Source organism: Salminus brasiliensis, chromosome 23 (assembly GCF_030463535.1).
Source record: "Salminus brasiliensis chromosome 23, fSalBra1.hap2, whole genome shotgun sequence".
Classification (NCBI taxonomy): Eukaryota; Metazoa; Chordata; class Actinopteri; order Characiformes; family Bryconidae; genus Salminus; species Salminus brasiliensis.
The window spans coordinates 17076736-17091604 of NC_132900.1; the positions used below are offsets into that span (position 1 = coordinate 17076736).

Below are 14869 nucleotides of genomic sequence, written 5' to 3' on the forward strand. Positions count from 1 at the left end.
ACTCTGTGAAAGTCGGTGACTGGGTGGTAGTGAAAGCCTGTCGAAGGAAGGCTCATGGATCCACTGCTCACATTGCAAGAGAGAGACTGTTCCAGACAGCTTTGTGTCTAAAACTGAAGATCCAGGTGATCAGATTACGTGCTAGTAACCTCTCCCTGTTATGCCCAACGTCTCCTATGTAGTGCAAAACTCCACTAGGCAGAAGACGGTTGTTTCCATGCCACGAAAACCAACGCTGGCCCGGAGTAGTGGCCCAGAAGCAGATGCTTGTCGACAAGTTTGTTGTTGTTTCCACTGTTTTCCGTCTAGTGTGTTAAAATTTTCTTTAGGGAAACAGACAGGACTTTGACCTTTATGTTACACTTGTTCTTACTTATACTTCGTGCTCTCCTATCTTTATGAACAATTGTATTAGATTTTATGACATGTAGAGGTCATTGGAATCGTGGACATAGATCTAAATTCAGATCAACTAGTTCTGAACAGTTAGAATCTTTGTTTGACATTTTATGTTTAAAGGGAGGAAATGTGGTTTTGAGATCATAGTAGTACATAGTCAGGTGATCTATTATCACTCACATATACCATATGTATTTCATTTCATCATCATTCTCTTAGTAAATTATATCCAGGCTAACATACTACTAGACCTACGCACTTAATCAAAACATTCGGGTGGACTTTTACTGCTCCATATGAAGGAGACCACAAATCAGTTACTCCCCTTCAGCCGGAGTGGAACAAACTAGCTACTCCTCCGATCCCAAGTGTAGACCTTATCTGTTTTCTCTATGCTGGCCACAGTGAGTTATTGTTCAAGTGACCTCGAAGTTGTATACCAACTCGTTTGGGTATCTCCAAGTGTGAGGGGCTTCTAAAAAACATATTTGAGCTTCCTTCCTCTTCATTAATTATGCACGTATGTTAACGCCCTTTTGTTTATTCATATCACAGTTAGGTGTAACCAATGCGCTTCAATAACTTCTTTTTCTTCTGTGAATCAATGGAAAGTGACAACACCCCTTTGGGAAGATATATATGACCTTTTGTAACTTGGTCAACCTTCAGAGATCTCGGAGTATTTGCCAGGAGCTTCTCCCCGGCCGAAAGCTTTTCAATAAATATATTACTTTGGAGCATTAATAGTGATTTCTGCTTATTTAAAAAATGTCCACCATGGCTTAGTGTCAGTTTTAGGTTCAGCTCAGGTTTAGACTTGATTTAAAGTTAGGCTTGACATCAGTTTTAGGTTCAGCTGAGGTTTAGGCTTGATTTAAAGTTAGGCTTAGTGTCAGTTTTAGGTTCAGCTCAGGTTAGGCTTGATTAAAAGTTAGGCCTGACATCAGTTTTAGGTTCAGCTGAGGTTAAGAGTTGATTTAAAGTTAGGCTTAGTGTCAGTTTTAGATTCAGCTGAGGTTTAGGCTATTTTAAGCAGACCTTTGTAGGAAGATAAAGTAATGGGAGGTAAAATACTGGACAGATCAGGTGGTTATAGGAGAAGACTTTATTGTAGTTCCAGACGACTCAGTTGACCATCTTCCCTCTAGAGGGCAGCAGCATCTTTTTGATTATATTTTCAATAACTTAGTCTCCAATACTAATCTGACAAACTGTTGGAGGACAAGAAACCCCAATGCCAGACAGTACACCTGGTTTAATGCTTCTAATAATGCTCAGTGTTCAAGGCTACACTACTGGTTAATCTCTCACAATATGACGGATAGTATTTAAAGTTGTGAAATTTCAGCATCTCCTTTAACTAATCACTGTTCAGTTCCCTTCTTCCTCTCTTTGAACAAATGTAAATCACCTTTGAATTCAATTAGGAAATTTAATAGTAACCTTTTGCTTAATTGAAGATATTTCACTACTGGAAATTTCACCTTTGAACAAATGGGAGTGGTTTAAATGCAATGTTGGAGCAGCAGCAATTGGGACAGTATGCTTCTAAACAGATGAGGGTCCAACACTCACAACAGACACACACAGACTCGTTCAGCATTGATTAGGAAGTGAATATGGGTTGAATGCAGTGTATTAAGCTTAGCCTGTAGCTCAGCTAGTCTGTGCTGCAGCATGAATGAGGAGACAGAGGCTGCTTCTCTTTAGTGAACTGCATCTTTTCATTTCATTTAGACGGGCTGGAGCATGGTCGAAGAGAAGAACCAGGCTGAACCAGCAGACAGAGTCCAGCCCGTTTCTTTGTGCAGCTGGACACAACGCAGAGTCGTGGACGGGTATCCCGGATGTAAAGAGGACCGGCTACATTTATACACTGATCCATTAATAAAGACTTTTATCTTAGATTTTGTCTGAATAACTTAATACTTTTGTCTCAGTCCCTCTGACGCCTACTTTCCAGAATGTGTGAAAGTGTGTAAAAAAGAGAGAGAGACATTTTTAGGTCAAATAAAGTTTTTTTTTTTTTTTTTTTTTTTTTTTCGGTGGTTAATAAGAATGAGAATTATATCAGTTCAGTGGTATATTAATTTAATTTTGGAAACATCAAATTGACATTTGCGTTGTATGAAAGGTGTAGTTGTATTAAACGACAGAAACAGTCATTGTAGGAGATTAAACTAGACGCTAGGTGGCAGCATGGAGTCAGGAGTCAAATGCTTCAACAGCACTGAACTGTGTTAATACTCTGAAAAGCTTCTCAGTGAGCATCTCTACACCAAAGCTGCTCAAGTACTTCAAGTACATTGCTGCGCTAATGGCGCCCCCTGTGGAGAGTCTTAAGCTCGCAGGAGCCATTACAGCACAGTGTGTAATAAAAACTGAATCCAAATTTCTAAAGAATTTAATTTTTAAAGCATAAAGGAAAATGATATCACTCTCCAGTGTAAATTAGACCTTCCAGCAGTAAATATTCACTCAGCTTCTAGTTAAAGAAATATTTGAAGGCGTAGGGTTCAGTTAAACTGCTCACACCACCCAACCTAACCCCTCATATGAGTCGTGTTTTATGTTAAATTAAATATAGGAAATGTTACACAAGGAACGACAACAAATATTTACCATCTCACCCTGAATGTCACGAGAAGCGCCGGGAAGCGAGTCTTTAAAAAGGAAGCTGTTACTGACATATAATGATCGCTAGATGGCGATTCTTCCACGCATCATTCAGTTGGGTGTAGAGACTCTCGATATGCCCGGTGAGTTTAAACTGTTCACTGGATGTTCAAAAATAAAATTATTATAATTAAAAATATATTAAATAATCATATACATAAGAATAATCAGTGTAATTACAAATTACAAAAGTATATTTAAGTATTAAATAATTGTTTACTGTTGTCTACAGAATATTGTTTCTGAAAGATGACCCATGCCCCCTACTGTTACCATAAAGCTATAACTGTCAGGCCCTCGTTATCGTGCCCTCCCCCGGGGCGATCCCGAGCCGCTGCCCACAGGCCCAAATAGGGACTTCCTGATCGTGTCTGTTTATTTGTGTTGATTCATTGTTCATGTGTTTCACCTGGGACTGGGAGTAAGGAGAAAGGAGTGTAGTTCCCTTTGTTCTCTGCCGTGAATTGACTCGGCTGGAATCCCTGTGACGCTCTGGGATTCATCACGCGTTACTGGCGTGTTCAGCTCAGCTCTAGTTTTGCGGTCCATGTTTAGGAGAGATTCTCCGTCTGACTCGGAGGCAAGCGAGGTACGTTCGCTTCCTGCTCAGGTTCCAAGGCGACCTACATTTTAGGCAGTACTCTGCAGGTTCAGGTTAGGTCTGCCCTGCTTTCTAGTCTGGCAGCTGGCTCTCCAGCTACCCCTGTGTGTTTACGATACCATAGTCTGTTTCGAGAGGCAAGCGTGTTACATTCGCTTCCTGCTCAGGTTCCAAGGCGACCTACGTTTTAGTACTCTGCAGGTTCAGGTTAGGTCGGCCTTGCTTGCTGGTCTAGCGGCTAGTTCCCCAGCTACCTTCGTTTGTACACAGAGTTCAGCTCTGTCCTTAGTTTTGTATCTCCCCTCTCTGCCCAAGCGAGGCTTGTGGTTTTGTGTTCATCTCCCCTGTAGTTCTCCCCTCGTGTCACTCTCGTTCAGCTCCCTGCTCCTCCCAGTCCCGGGTTTGTTTTGTTCGCCATCTGATTTGTCGCGTTTTGGTTCTGTTCATGGTTTTGCCCATGTTGCTGCACTTTGCTGTTCATATCTCTTTGTTTTGTATTTGGTTAATAAAGTATCTTGCTTTGATTTCCATCTCTGCGAGTGTTCATCCCTTCAGGTCTGGCCGTACACGCCATGATAATAACATTAACAGGTGAACGTCATTCTTTTTTGAGGTTAATTTATTTAGATTTTCATTTGTTGTATTTAATAATCATTTAAGAAAGAGGAGAGAGGTCTGTAATTTTCATCATAGGTACACTTCAGCTATAATCCAGGAAATCACATTGTAGGATTTGTAAAGAATTTATTTGTAAATTTTGGTGGAAAATAAGTATTTGGTCAATAACAAAAGTTCAACTCAATACTTAGTAACATAACCTTTGTTGGCAATGACAGGTCAAACGTTTCCTGTCTTCACCAGGTTTGCACCCACTGTAGCTGGTATATTAAGCATGATTAAAAAACCCCATGTATCCAGGATGTACTTGGATTACCTGGATGTCATGCAAGCTAGCAGACCAAGAAGCATTCTGGTCAATAAGACAAACAGATCTTCCATTAACTTCTGTTATTAGACTGTACTATTACACTGCATAGTGTTAGAAGGGTGAGCTGAACTGTATTGATTACTTAAGTGCTGATTTAACACTGGGAACGTTACTGTGCATGTAGTCTTTATAAGTCAGAAGTCAGAGGTTTCTTAATAACAAAAACTAACTGGCACCATTAATGATCAGAGACTAATCACATTCCTTTAACAGACGCCCTGGAGAGCCCAAAGCTCACCCTAAACACCTCAAACTCGTCTCACCTGGGGAAGCAGTCCAGTACAGCTGTGACCACTGTAACATCTTATACAAATCAGACAGGAGCAACTCCATCAGCATCACTGTGGGTAAGAGAACAGAGAATGACTTTATAATAAGCTCGTCTGACTGCAGTAGTAGTAGCAGCTTTCTGTAATCATATGTGAGCAGCACGGATTGCTACTGGCTGTCTAAAAACGTCCATAAAAAAGTGTGCCACTACTGGATTCACACCCGGCCAGTTTTGTGCTTAGCATGTGCTGCTCTGTTTAGAGAACAGGTATGGACTATAAGAAGTTATAAGAACCAATGAAAATTAAAGAGAATATTATATTATACTAATTAGCGCTAAATCAAGAATTCTGTGATTTACACTATATGGACAAAAGTATTTGGACACCTGCTCATTCATTGTTTCTTCTAAATGAAGGATATAAAAAAAGTATTTATCCTGCTTTTGTTGGAGTAACTGTCTCTACTGTTCAGGGAAGAAGGCTTTCTACTAGAGTTTGGAGGAGCATTGCTGTGAGGATTTTATTGCATTCAGTGACAAGAGCGAATTTGCTGCAGCCCAACATCTCCTTCAGTGCTTCACCAGTGTTTCACTGGTGGCTTGAAGGGCCTGAAGTGACCAGGAGCTACAGCTCCATCATCTGCTCCGTTCAACCGCAGTATCCAGGAGGCTCCTTCCACCTGGAGTTCAGTGGTGAATCCAGCATCACCAAAACTCAGTCAGCTGTTAACCACTCCACCACCTTCTCCTTCCCTGAGGCTGATTATGTCCACCAGGGAAACTACATTTGTGTTTATGAAGTAACTGTGTCTTCACACTCTTTTAGATCCTCCAACACGGAACTCTTGGCCGTCACTGTGAAAGTTACAGTAATAAGATGAGCTCATCATTTTTCTGGACTAGTTCTCCTGAAGTGTAAATGTTCCGACAGTTTTGGTTCCCATCATCAGTTTTTCAGCAGCAGCAGCAGGACTGTTACTCGTATCAGTGCCGATCATTGTTTTCCTCAAAGGGAGAAATAAGCAAAAACTGCAGAAAGCTGAGAAGACGTATCGTAGACACTGTGAGTACTTTCTGTTCAGAGGACAGTTTACTGAGGTACATTGAAACTCATAGAAGGTAAACAGAGAGTAGATACACGTGTCCAAATGTTTGTGGACACCTGCTCATTCATTATTTCTTCTGAAATCAAGGGTATTAAAAAGTATCTTATTTTCTTCTCTGCAGAACGAACACGGATGTGAGGATTACCACCCCACCTCATCCCAAACTTCCCAACTCATCCCAAACTCCCCAACTCATCAACTGCCCAACTCATGAAGCATCATCCATTATATTTTGAAGACATTTTATAAAATCTATAAGAAATCCCAAAAAGAAACATTCTTCTTGCAGACTACTTTGTTGAGTTGTTGTGGATCTCTATATTGAGAAGAAACAATGAGCATGAGCAGGTGTCCCAATACTTTTGTACCTAGTTACATAGTGTACCTAGGTACTGTGCAGAATGCCTTTTGGTAAAAATGTACTGATATTAAAAAAATAATAATTTAATCAGGCAAGGAACCATGTAAAATTCAGTAGTTCTTTGATGTGTCATGGTTTTATAAAGAGGCCTTTAAGAACCCCCTTGTTTAAAGTGTAGAGAAATGTGCTGCTGTAAAAGATGGTTAACCACTGAAAAGATGTATTTATTTATTTATTAATTTATCTATCCACACAATTCTTCAGGTGCCAGAGCCCCGGCGGGAAATGAGGAGACTGAGGGGGAGGAGGATGATGATTATGAAAAAAGCAGAAATCGCTCTTCAACAAAGAGAGGACTCTAATCTGGTGCATCCTGTTACACTTAGTAGTCTAATGCCTCTCTGGTTCGTCAGACTGGAATCTGATTGCTTAGTGGGATGGAATCTGCTAATTCACTTATTTCCCAGTAAAGGCAGGGGATTTGGTTCTACTGGGAGGGACTTTGGATGTACTGAGAGGAGTTAAGGTGGTACTGGGAGGAGTTACGCTTGTACTGGTGGTGATTTTGTTTGTACTCGCAACGGAATTCTGGTTGCCCTGGGAGGAGTTGGGGTTGTATTGAACCAGGTGTAAGAGAATTAAAGAACTCTGGAATTAGAGAAGGGTGGAATTCTGGTGGCTTTTGCTTTGTGGGAGAAGACCAGACCCTCCTCTGAAAAGTGAAGCTAGGACTGAGAGATGTGGCAGAGTTAAGTTTTAACTGTATTGTGACAGGATCAGGATCACCTGTTTGAGGAAGAAGATGGAGGATGAAGATGATTATGATGAAAGTGGAGAAACAGTTCTTCCAGAGAAAGAAGATTCGGTGACTCTGATGATGACTACATCAATGTAGATGCTGATGTGTGAAAACCAGCGTTGGAAAATCAGCAGCAGGTGAATGTTTATGTAAACTGTGTAGAACATCATAGTCATTTGTGTCAGTACTGGTTATAATATTGGAAATTGACTTATTTTCCCATCTTTCAGGTTCCTGCCCACTTTGCAGTTCACATAACATTGACATTTTGTGGCTAAAATTGTGTCGTAAACCAGTTTTTCATTTGTGTGTTCTGCCAAACACACACACACGACTGCCCATGTGGAGATTGAATCCTCTGAGTTCTCATAATAGTCTTCATCATCCATCTCAGAGTTCTCTGATGAGGACTACATTAATGTAAACTAGATAGTGGTGATGACGTACTCTGACCAGAAAAGTCAAGAGGTCTTCATACACATTCAGCCACTAAGCTCAGAGGAGCAGACGCTGTTCTGCTCTCCACAGCTGTACAGAGTGATTCTCTGAGTCACTGTAGCCTTTCTGTCAGCTCCAACCAGTCTGACCATCCTCTGTTGACCCTCTCCTAGTAACAACGTGTTTCCGTCTGCTGAACTGAATGTGTTTTCTTTATTAAATCTCTGACTGTCTCAATTCCAGAAGAGGTGAGAAAAGCATCTTCAAGCACCTGCTGAAACACTTTCTAGTGACAGATGTGAGTAACTGGGGCAGCGTCACTGCTCACACATTCAGACAGGAGGGACAGTGTGGAGGAGGCCGGCTGTGGTTTTCCTTCTGGGCTTTGCATGTGCTGCTATGTTGTTGATGCTCGGTGTAAAACATTAAGGAAAGGCCACACAAATACAAATCAGCTGGCCCTCCTGTTGGCTACCTGGAGAACTAGGGGCATGTCTGCAAGTGATTGCTGTGATTGTCTAAGTTCAAAAATCAGTTCAGTTTCAAGTAATGAATAAAGGACATCATTATTATTACTGTTGTTGTTGTTCATTTATAATTAACAATAATGGCAATATAAATATATTTAAATATTTAAAACTGTAAACATAACCGTTATTATTAATAGTAAAATAAATGATATAAATGAATTGTGTAAATACAGTGTAATACCTGTAACTGTCAGGCCCTCGGCACGCGCTCAGCAGCCGGCTTCCCTCATTAAGCGGATCAAGGTCAGCTGGGACTGGAGCTTCTTAAGCCGTCGCTTTGTTTTCTCTCGTTGTCGTGAATCAGCTCTGTTACAGCCTCTGTAGCACTGCGCTCTACGCTCTGCTCAAAGAGGAAGCAGACTGATCCTGTCGTTGCCTGTTTGGTCTTATGTCTGTTATCCTTGTTGCTCTGTCTGCTCTGCTAATCTAAGCCTTGATGCCTCCCTGTTTTACTGAAGTCTTGCTTCTCTGTTTTTCCTTCATTATTTTGGTTTGTTGGTTTTTCTGCTTCCAGGTTTCTGTTCATTGTTTTTTTCAACACCTCGCTTGTGTTCTTTCTCCTGGCCCGAGCTCCGTCTAGTGTTCTGCTTTTGTTTGATATGTTTCTCGTTTTCCTGAATACTGCTCAGCTTCCTCCCAGTCCCAGCTGTGTTACTGTGTCCAGTTTGAGTTGTGAGGTTTGGATTTTGTTTCTGGTTCTGTGCATTAGATTGCTGTTCTCCCGGTTGTGCTTTGCTTTGTTGTGTCTGTTTACTTTTGCCCAGGTTACATTAAAGTCCTGCATCGACCATCCCTGCAAGTGTTTCCTTGTGTTCACTGCCACGTCTGACCAGGTATGACAGTAACTAATAAATTATTTATTAGCATTATTATTATTGAAAACAACTGTATCATGAAAACATCGCATCTGTAATACATAAAGGAAATTATTATTGTGGTTGTCATTATTTATTAACAATAATAACAATGGCAATATTTACATATTTAATGTGCTAAAATGCCTTAAGATGAAACGATTAGCCTCGTTAATAAGTGAGTCTATGACTGGAGCTGCTGCTGCAGATATGATGTCTGACCTGTAGGTGGCGCTGCTGAGTCGCTTTTCATCCTGAATCAGTGTAATCTCTGTGAAACTGGACTGACTACATATGTCTCTTTACCCTGAACTGTCTCCATTATGTTGTGCTAATAACCACAGTATGAGGAGGCCTGGAGAAAATGACCTTAATGTGGTTTCAGACTGACCTAAAGTGACCTTCACCTTTAAGTTCCATAATGAGTGTAAACAGTCCTTATTTCCCAACATGAATCCAGATCAAATTTACCCAGACCCAGATTCATTTTAGAAACTATGAACTGAAACTCCATGGCAGCATTTGAAAACCATTAATATGCAACATTATGGGCTGTTTAATTTAGACGTCTAATAGACTGTAGTGTCTAAATGATCAACTCCGGCATATATTAAATATAACAGCAGTTTATTTGTTCTTATCTCCTGCTCTCCGGGACCCTCACCTCACTTGGCCTTGGAGGCAATCTCCCTGCACCCTCCCACAAGCCTTTGCAAGGTCTAGGCCACAGAGACCAGCTACAGTTTGTTTCTTTAGTTCCAGTGCATTTAAACATTCAGTTCAAGTGAGGATTCTACAGATTTATCAATTCTTCTGTTTACAGACCGTCACTCTTCCTTGTCATGAACTGAACTACATCCAGTTTTTTCACATATTTTTTATTTTAAGATATGGTTCTTCTCATCCCACCTACCACCTGGGAGTCCATGTTCATATATTTTCCAAGTATCGGTCAATAGATGCTCTAAATTCAGTTCAGGATGAGAAGATTACAGAGAGGATGTAATGAACACAAGATAAGGGGTAAAGATAAATTTACCATAACAGTTTAAGTGTTAAATGTGTGTTCCCCTTTTACTCCCATACTGAATTTACATATATATGGTCACCTGAAGTAATTCATAATTAATATACTGGCCCGAGTAAGATCTTCCTGTCTTGAGTATTCCATCAGAAACCTTTAATCAGCATTAGTGAACAGTTCAGGTTTTTTTTGTATTGACTTCTGCTTTTGTATTGACTTTTACTGTTTTGACTTCTACATAGCCTGGTATACTTAGAGACTAAATCTATAACCACTAGACTACTATAATAACACACAAAGAATGACTTAAAGTAAAGTAACAGCAAATGTTACATGTATTATGATTATTATTATTATTAGTGGAAAATAAGGGATTAAAGACTGCACACACTGCTTTCAGAATATAGAAGAGTATATATATGATATACAAGCTTTGACAGCCCTAGTTTCTCTAAAGCAGGAAAGTACAAGCAGTTGGCGTCATCACTCGGTTATATGTTCAAAGTGTCAACAAGTAATAAATAATAGGAAAAGGGAGTGATATTGAAACATTGGCAAAAAACAAAATAGATAAAAGGGGAAAAAAGCCTTATAAAATCAATTCAAGTTTATTTATAAAACACTTTTCACAATGAATGTCATCACAAAGCATTTTAACAGAGATATGGGTATAAATACCTAGAATAAAACCCAGGAATAAAAACAATAAATCAATACTGAATTAAGAGAATATGAAAATGTGCCGTCAAGCCATAAAAGACGAAAACATGAGTAAAAAATGTTGAAGTCCAGGCAGGTATGCATGTTCATGCAGTGAGGTGAGGGTGAATCAACACGAGGCTCTAGATCAGGACAGTGGGTAGTAGGGTAGTAGAGAGCCAGGTCTGGTGGTACAAGGATGGAACAGCTGGAACTGGGCATCCTAATACATGGTAGAGAGAGAGAGTAAAAACAGAAAGGAGGGGGAGTTTAGGAGATCCAATAGGTAGGGTGGAAGTCAGATCACGGCAAGCTGGGAGGGGGAAAAAAAAAAAAAAAAAAAAAAAAGAAGTAGTAAAGGTTTCAAGCCAATTTCAATACAGTGTAATACCTGTAACTGTCAGGCCCTCGGCACGCGCTCAGCAGCCGGCTTCCCTCATTAAGCGGATCAAGGTCAGGTGGGACTGGAGCTTTTTAAGCCATTGTTTTCTCTCGTTGTCGTGAATCAGCTCTGTTACAGCCTCTGTAGCCCTGCACTACAGAGAAAAAAAAAAAGAAGAAGTCAAGGTTTCAAGCCAATTTAAAACACATCTTAGATAAAACAAGGCCTTGATTCACAGGGAAAGTCCTGACTACATAAACATACTCAAAGGATTGGATACAATAAAAATGTCCTTTCCTAAACTCAGGCCTCTTCTGCCACAGGACTTACTGTACAAATGACACGGGTAGAATTGATCAAGGTCATAACAGTAGAGACAGAATTGTGGCCAAAATACATTTGCAAAGAAACAGACATATCTACCACTCAGAGAAAAAGGCCTCGAATGAACAGGATAATACAGCAGCCACCGAGCACAAGCACTGCAATCCATATGATCAGCTCAGAGTCCATAAACATTTTCCATTTACTAAACATGGATTTCTATCATCCCGTAAGACTGGTGTCCTCACCCCTTATTTCAGTCCTGAAGCACTGTGGCTGTAAAAGCTACATAGGACAACCACATGCTGTCATTTCCTAAAGTAGTGTTGGTAAGAGTCTCGAACGTGAGAACAGCTCAGCCAGTTTGGATGAAACACTTTGTTTTAAACACAGAATCTCACAAGAGACATCGGTATGACTGACTAATTAAACATTAGGTGATGCATTGTCCTTGTGTGTGAAAAAGGATAGGAACCAGATTCCTGGGGGGCTGAAAGGAGGTCAAGAGTGCACAATGTTCTGGACCATTTTACTCAGAAAGTGTTGTAAATAGTCCAGAGTTCAATCCTGTTCTGGGTGCATTCCCAACCTACAAATCCATTTCTGTTCCACCACAACTGAAACAAAGCGTTCTGGGTCAGATCTTGAAGGTGGTGGGAAGCGAGCAATACAATCAGTCCAATGCAGTTGTTTACAGGGTGCTGAGACAGGAATTCTCCTGTCACAGTCTTTGTCCTTCAGAGCTAAAAGTTTAACTGTGGCGTGTCAGCGTTATCGCAGGCAGCCAAGGCGGCGCTAGGATCACACCTTAGGCTGTGTTGTCAACGTAGGATGGAGTCAGGATGACTGTTTGCCAGCCGTTGCCATTGACTCTTCAGATGGTCATATCATCTGATCACATGCACCTTAAAATCCTAACAATAAAAGTGTCACTCAGGTCATTTGAAGTATAAGAACTGTACAGAACACACTGATTATTGATTGTTACAGACCTATTCTACAATAGACTGAGTTCTACACAACTCTACACAATGACAAAGTGAAAGCAGGGTTTTAGACATTTGTGGTAATTAAAAAATAAAATAAATAAATAATAAATTTAAAATCTCATATGTACACAAGTTGAAGAAAAAAACCTTGAGAGGAACCAAGACTCAAAAGAGTAACCCATTCTCTTCTGCTCAACACAGGATAGCACAACACGACAGAACAAGAATAAAAATCAACAAAGAAACAGTAGTGAATTTTAAGAGCTGCTGCAAATGTGACGTCAAGCCAAAAATGATGGGAGTGCAATGTGAAAGTGTGTGCAGGTAAACAGTCATGTGCACAGCTATGCAGTGAGGTAAGAATGACTCAATATAAAGACGCAGAGCAAGACAACATATTAGTGGGAGGAGCGCAGCAAAACAGGAGGGTTTACAGTGGGACAAGGCTGACCCAGAGGGTAGGCACCAGCACCCAACCATGAATGAACTCACGTCAGCAGCGAGCAGCTCAGCATATGAGGACAAAGAAAAAAATTAAGAAAGGAATTTAGGAGTATGAGTAGACTGGTGTACAACCTGTAAACGTAGCTTAGAAAGACAATAATAATCAGAACCTATAATCAGATCAGGACAAAACAGTGTTAGTATGAAAACAGGCTACAGCAGCATGATTAGAATACTGAAAGTGTGCCCAGAACAGCAACAGGACATTTATTCCAGAGTTGGAGGTTCTTCCCCAAGAGTTGTCCAGAAATGTACGTTACCGGTTGTAAGGTTTAAGACGTTTTTTCAAGATGCTGTGGGGACAATCGAGAGACTCAAGTCAGAAGAAGTATTTTATAATCAAAGTGGATATTAACTGGAGTCCAGTGCAGGGATGAGAGAATAGACATACGTGGACACAAAAGCCGCTGCATTCTGAACTTATTTAATGACCCTGAGCTTATTTAAAGATTTACATTAACTTCCTACCATAGCAGCATTACATTAATCCAATCTTGAGGTTATAAATCTATATAAATTTAATAGTGTGTGCGACTGAGTGAGCTCATTTGTGTTCTGTTCTGTTTTATTTTTTTTATATACATTTTCCTTTGACTTGTTTCATAAATTCAATATCACCTGAACTTACCTGGAAGTATTCAGCTATGTGCTTGTGGTGAAGCGTCCTTCACATCTGCTTGAAGCCACACTACCACATCACAGCCAGCCAGCCAGAGTTGCAGGTGGACAGACAGCGAGCTACAGATTTGTAGATGGGTAAAATAGAACGAGCTGCAGATGAACAGAAAAACAACCACAGAGCTGCAGATTTAAAAACAAACACAGTTGCAGACAGTCAGGAGTTGCAACCAGAGTCTAAACAGAATGAATTGCAGATTTATAACCAGAGAGGTATAGATTGACAGACAGCCAGAGATGCAGAAGGACTGAAAGCCAAGGGACATACATACAAGTCAAACAGAGTTGCAGATGCATAGTCGGAAAAACAGTCAGCCAGTCAACCAGAACTGCACATTGAAAGAAAGTTGCCACTGAATTGCCACACAGTTGCAGATGGATACAACCAGCCAGAGATGCAGATAGTCAGACAGTTTCACATGAATACAGCGTTTCATATGGATACACACAGCCAGAGTTGCTGCCAACGCCTTAGCAGGATGAATTGTAGAGTTTTAGATGAAGACAGACAGAGATGCAGAACGGTAAGCAGCCAGCGAGCCAGCCAGCCAGAGTTGCACAAAGACAGCCAGTCCAGCCACAGAATCACACATGGAAAGAAAGCCAGCCAGCCACAAAGTTGAACATGGACATGCAAACAGTGCCACACACAGTTGCAGACAGACACAGTTTAAAATGGACAGCCACCCAGTCAACCAGTTGCAGATGGACATACAGCCAGTCAGAGTTGAAGCCAGAGTCTAAACAGAACCAATTGCAGATTTATAAACAGCCAGAGTTGCGGAGCGAAATACACACTGCCAAACAGTCAGAAACAGTCAGTCACACAGTCAGAAAGACAGCCAGCCATAGAGTTGCACATTGTTAGACAGCAATCCATTGAACTGCACATGGATAGACAGCCAGCCATCAGAGTTTAAACAGAACGCAACAGAATTGCAGATTCATAGACAGCCAAAGAGTGCTGATGGACATACACACAGCCAAATATAGTTACAGACGCACAGTCAGAAAGACAGCCAGCCACAGAGTTGCACATGAATGGACAGACAGAGCCTAGGCAAAACCAGTTTTAAAAACTGTGATGGAACTATGCTAAACAAGTCCTTTTCAGTAACTGAAGCAGGTATGCTTTGGAGCTGGTGCACCATTCATTAACACAAAAAGCTGTGGTTAGAGAGTGTGGTGCAGGGTAGATCATCTGTTACATGAATCAGATCTTTAGGGTGAGTCGGTAGGGAGATTA

General features: G+C 40.7%; 1 protein-coding gene across 1 annotated transcript in view; it reads left to right on the forward strand.

The window, feature by feature from the left end:
* Positions 1-5816, forward strand: part of LOC140546225 (uncharacterized) — a 266563-nt gene extending 260747 nt beyond the window's left edge. Inside the window, exon 5 of the mRNA XM_072669457.1 lies at positions 5521-5816. Coding sequence (XP_072525558.1) covers positions 5521-5816 — 296 coding nt within the window. The remainder of the gene's footprint in view (positions 1-5520) is intronic.
* Positions 5817-14869: the final 9053 nt, after the last annotated feature.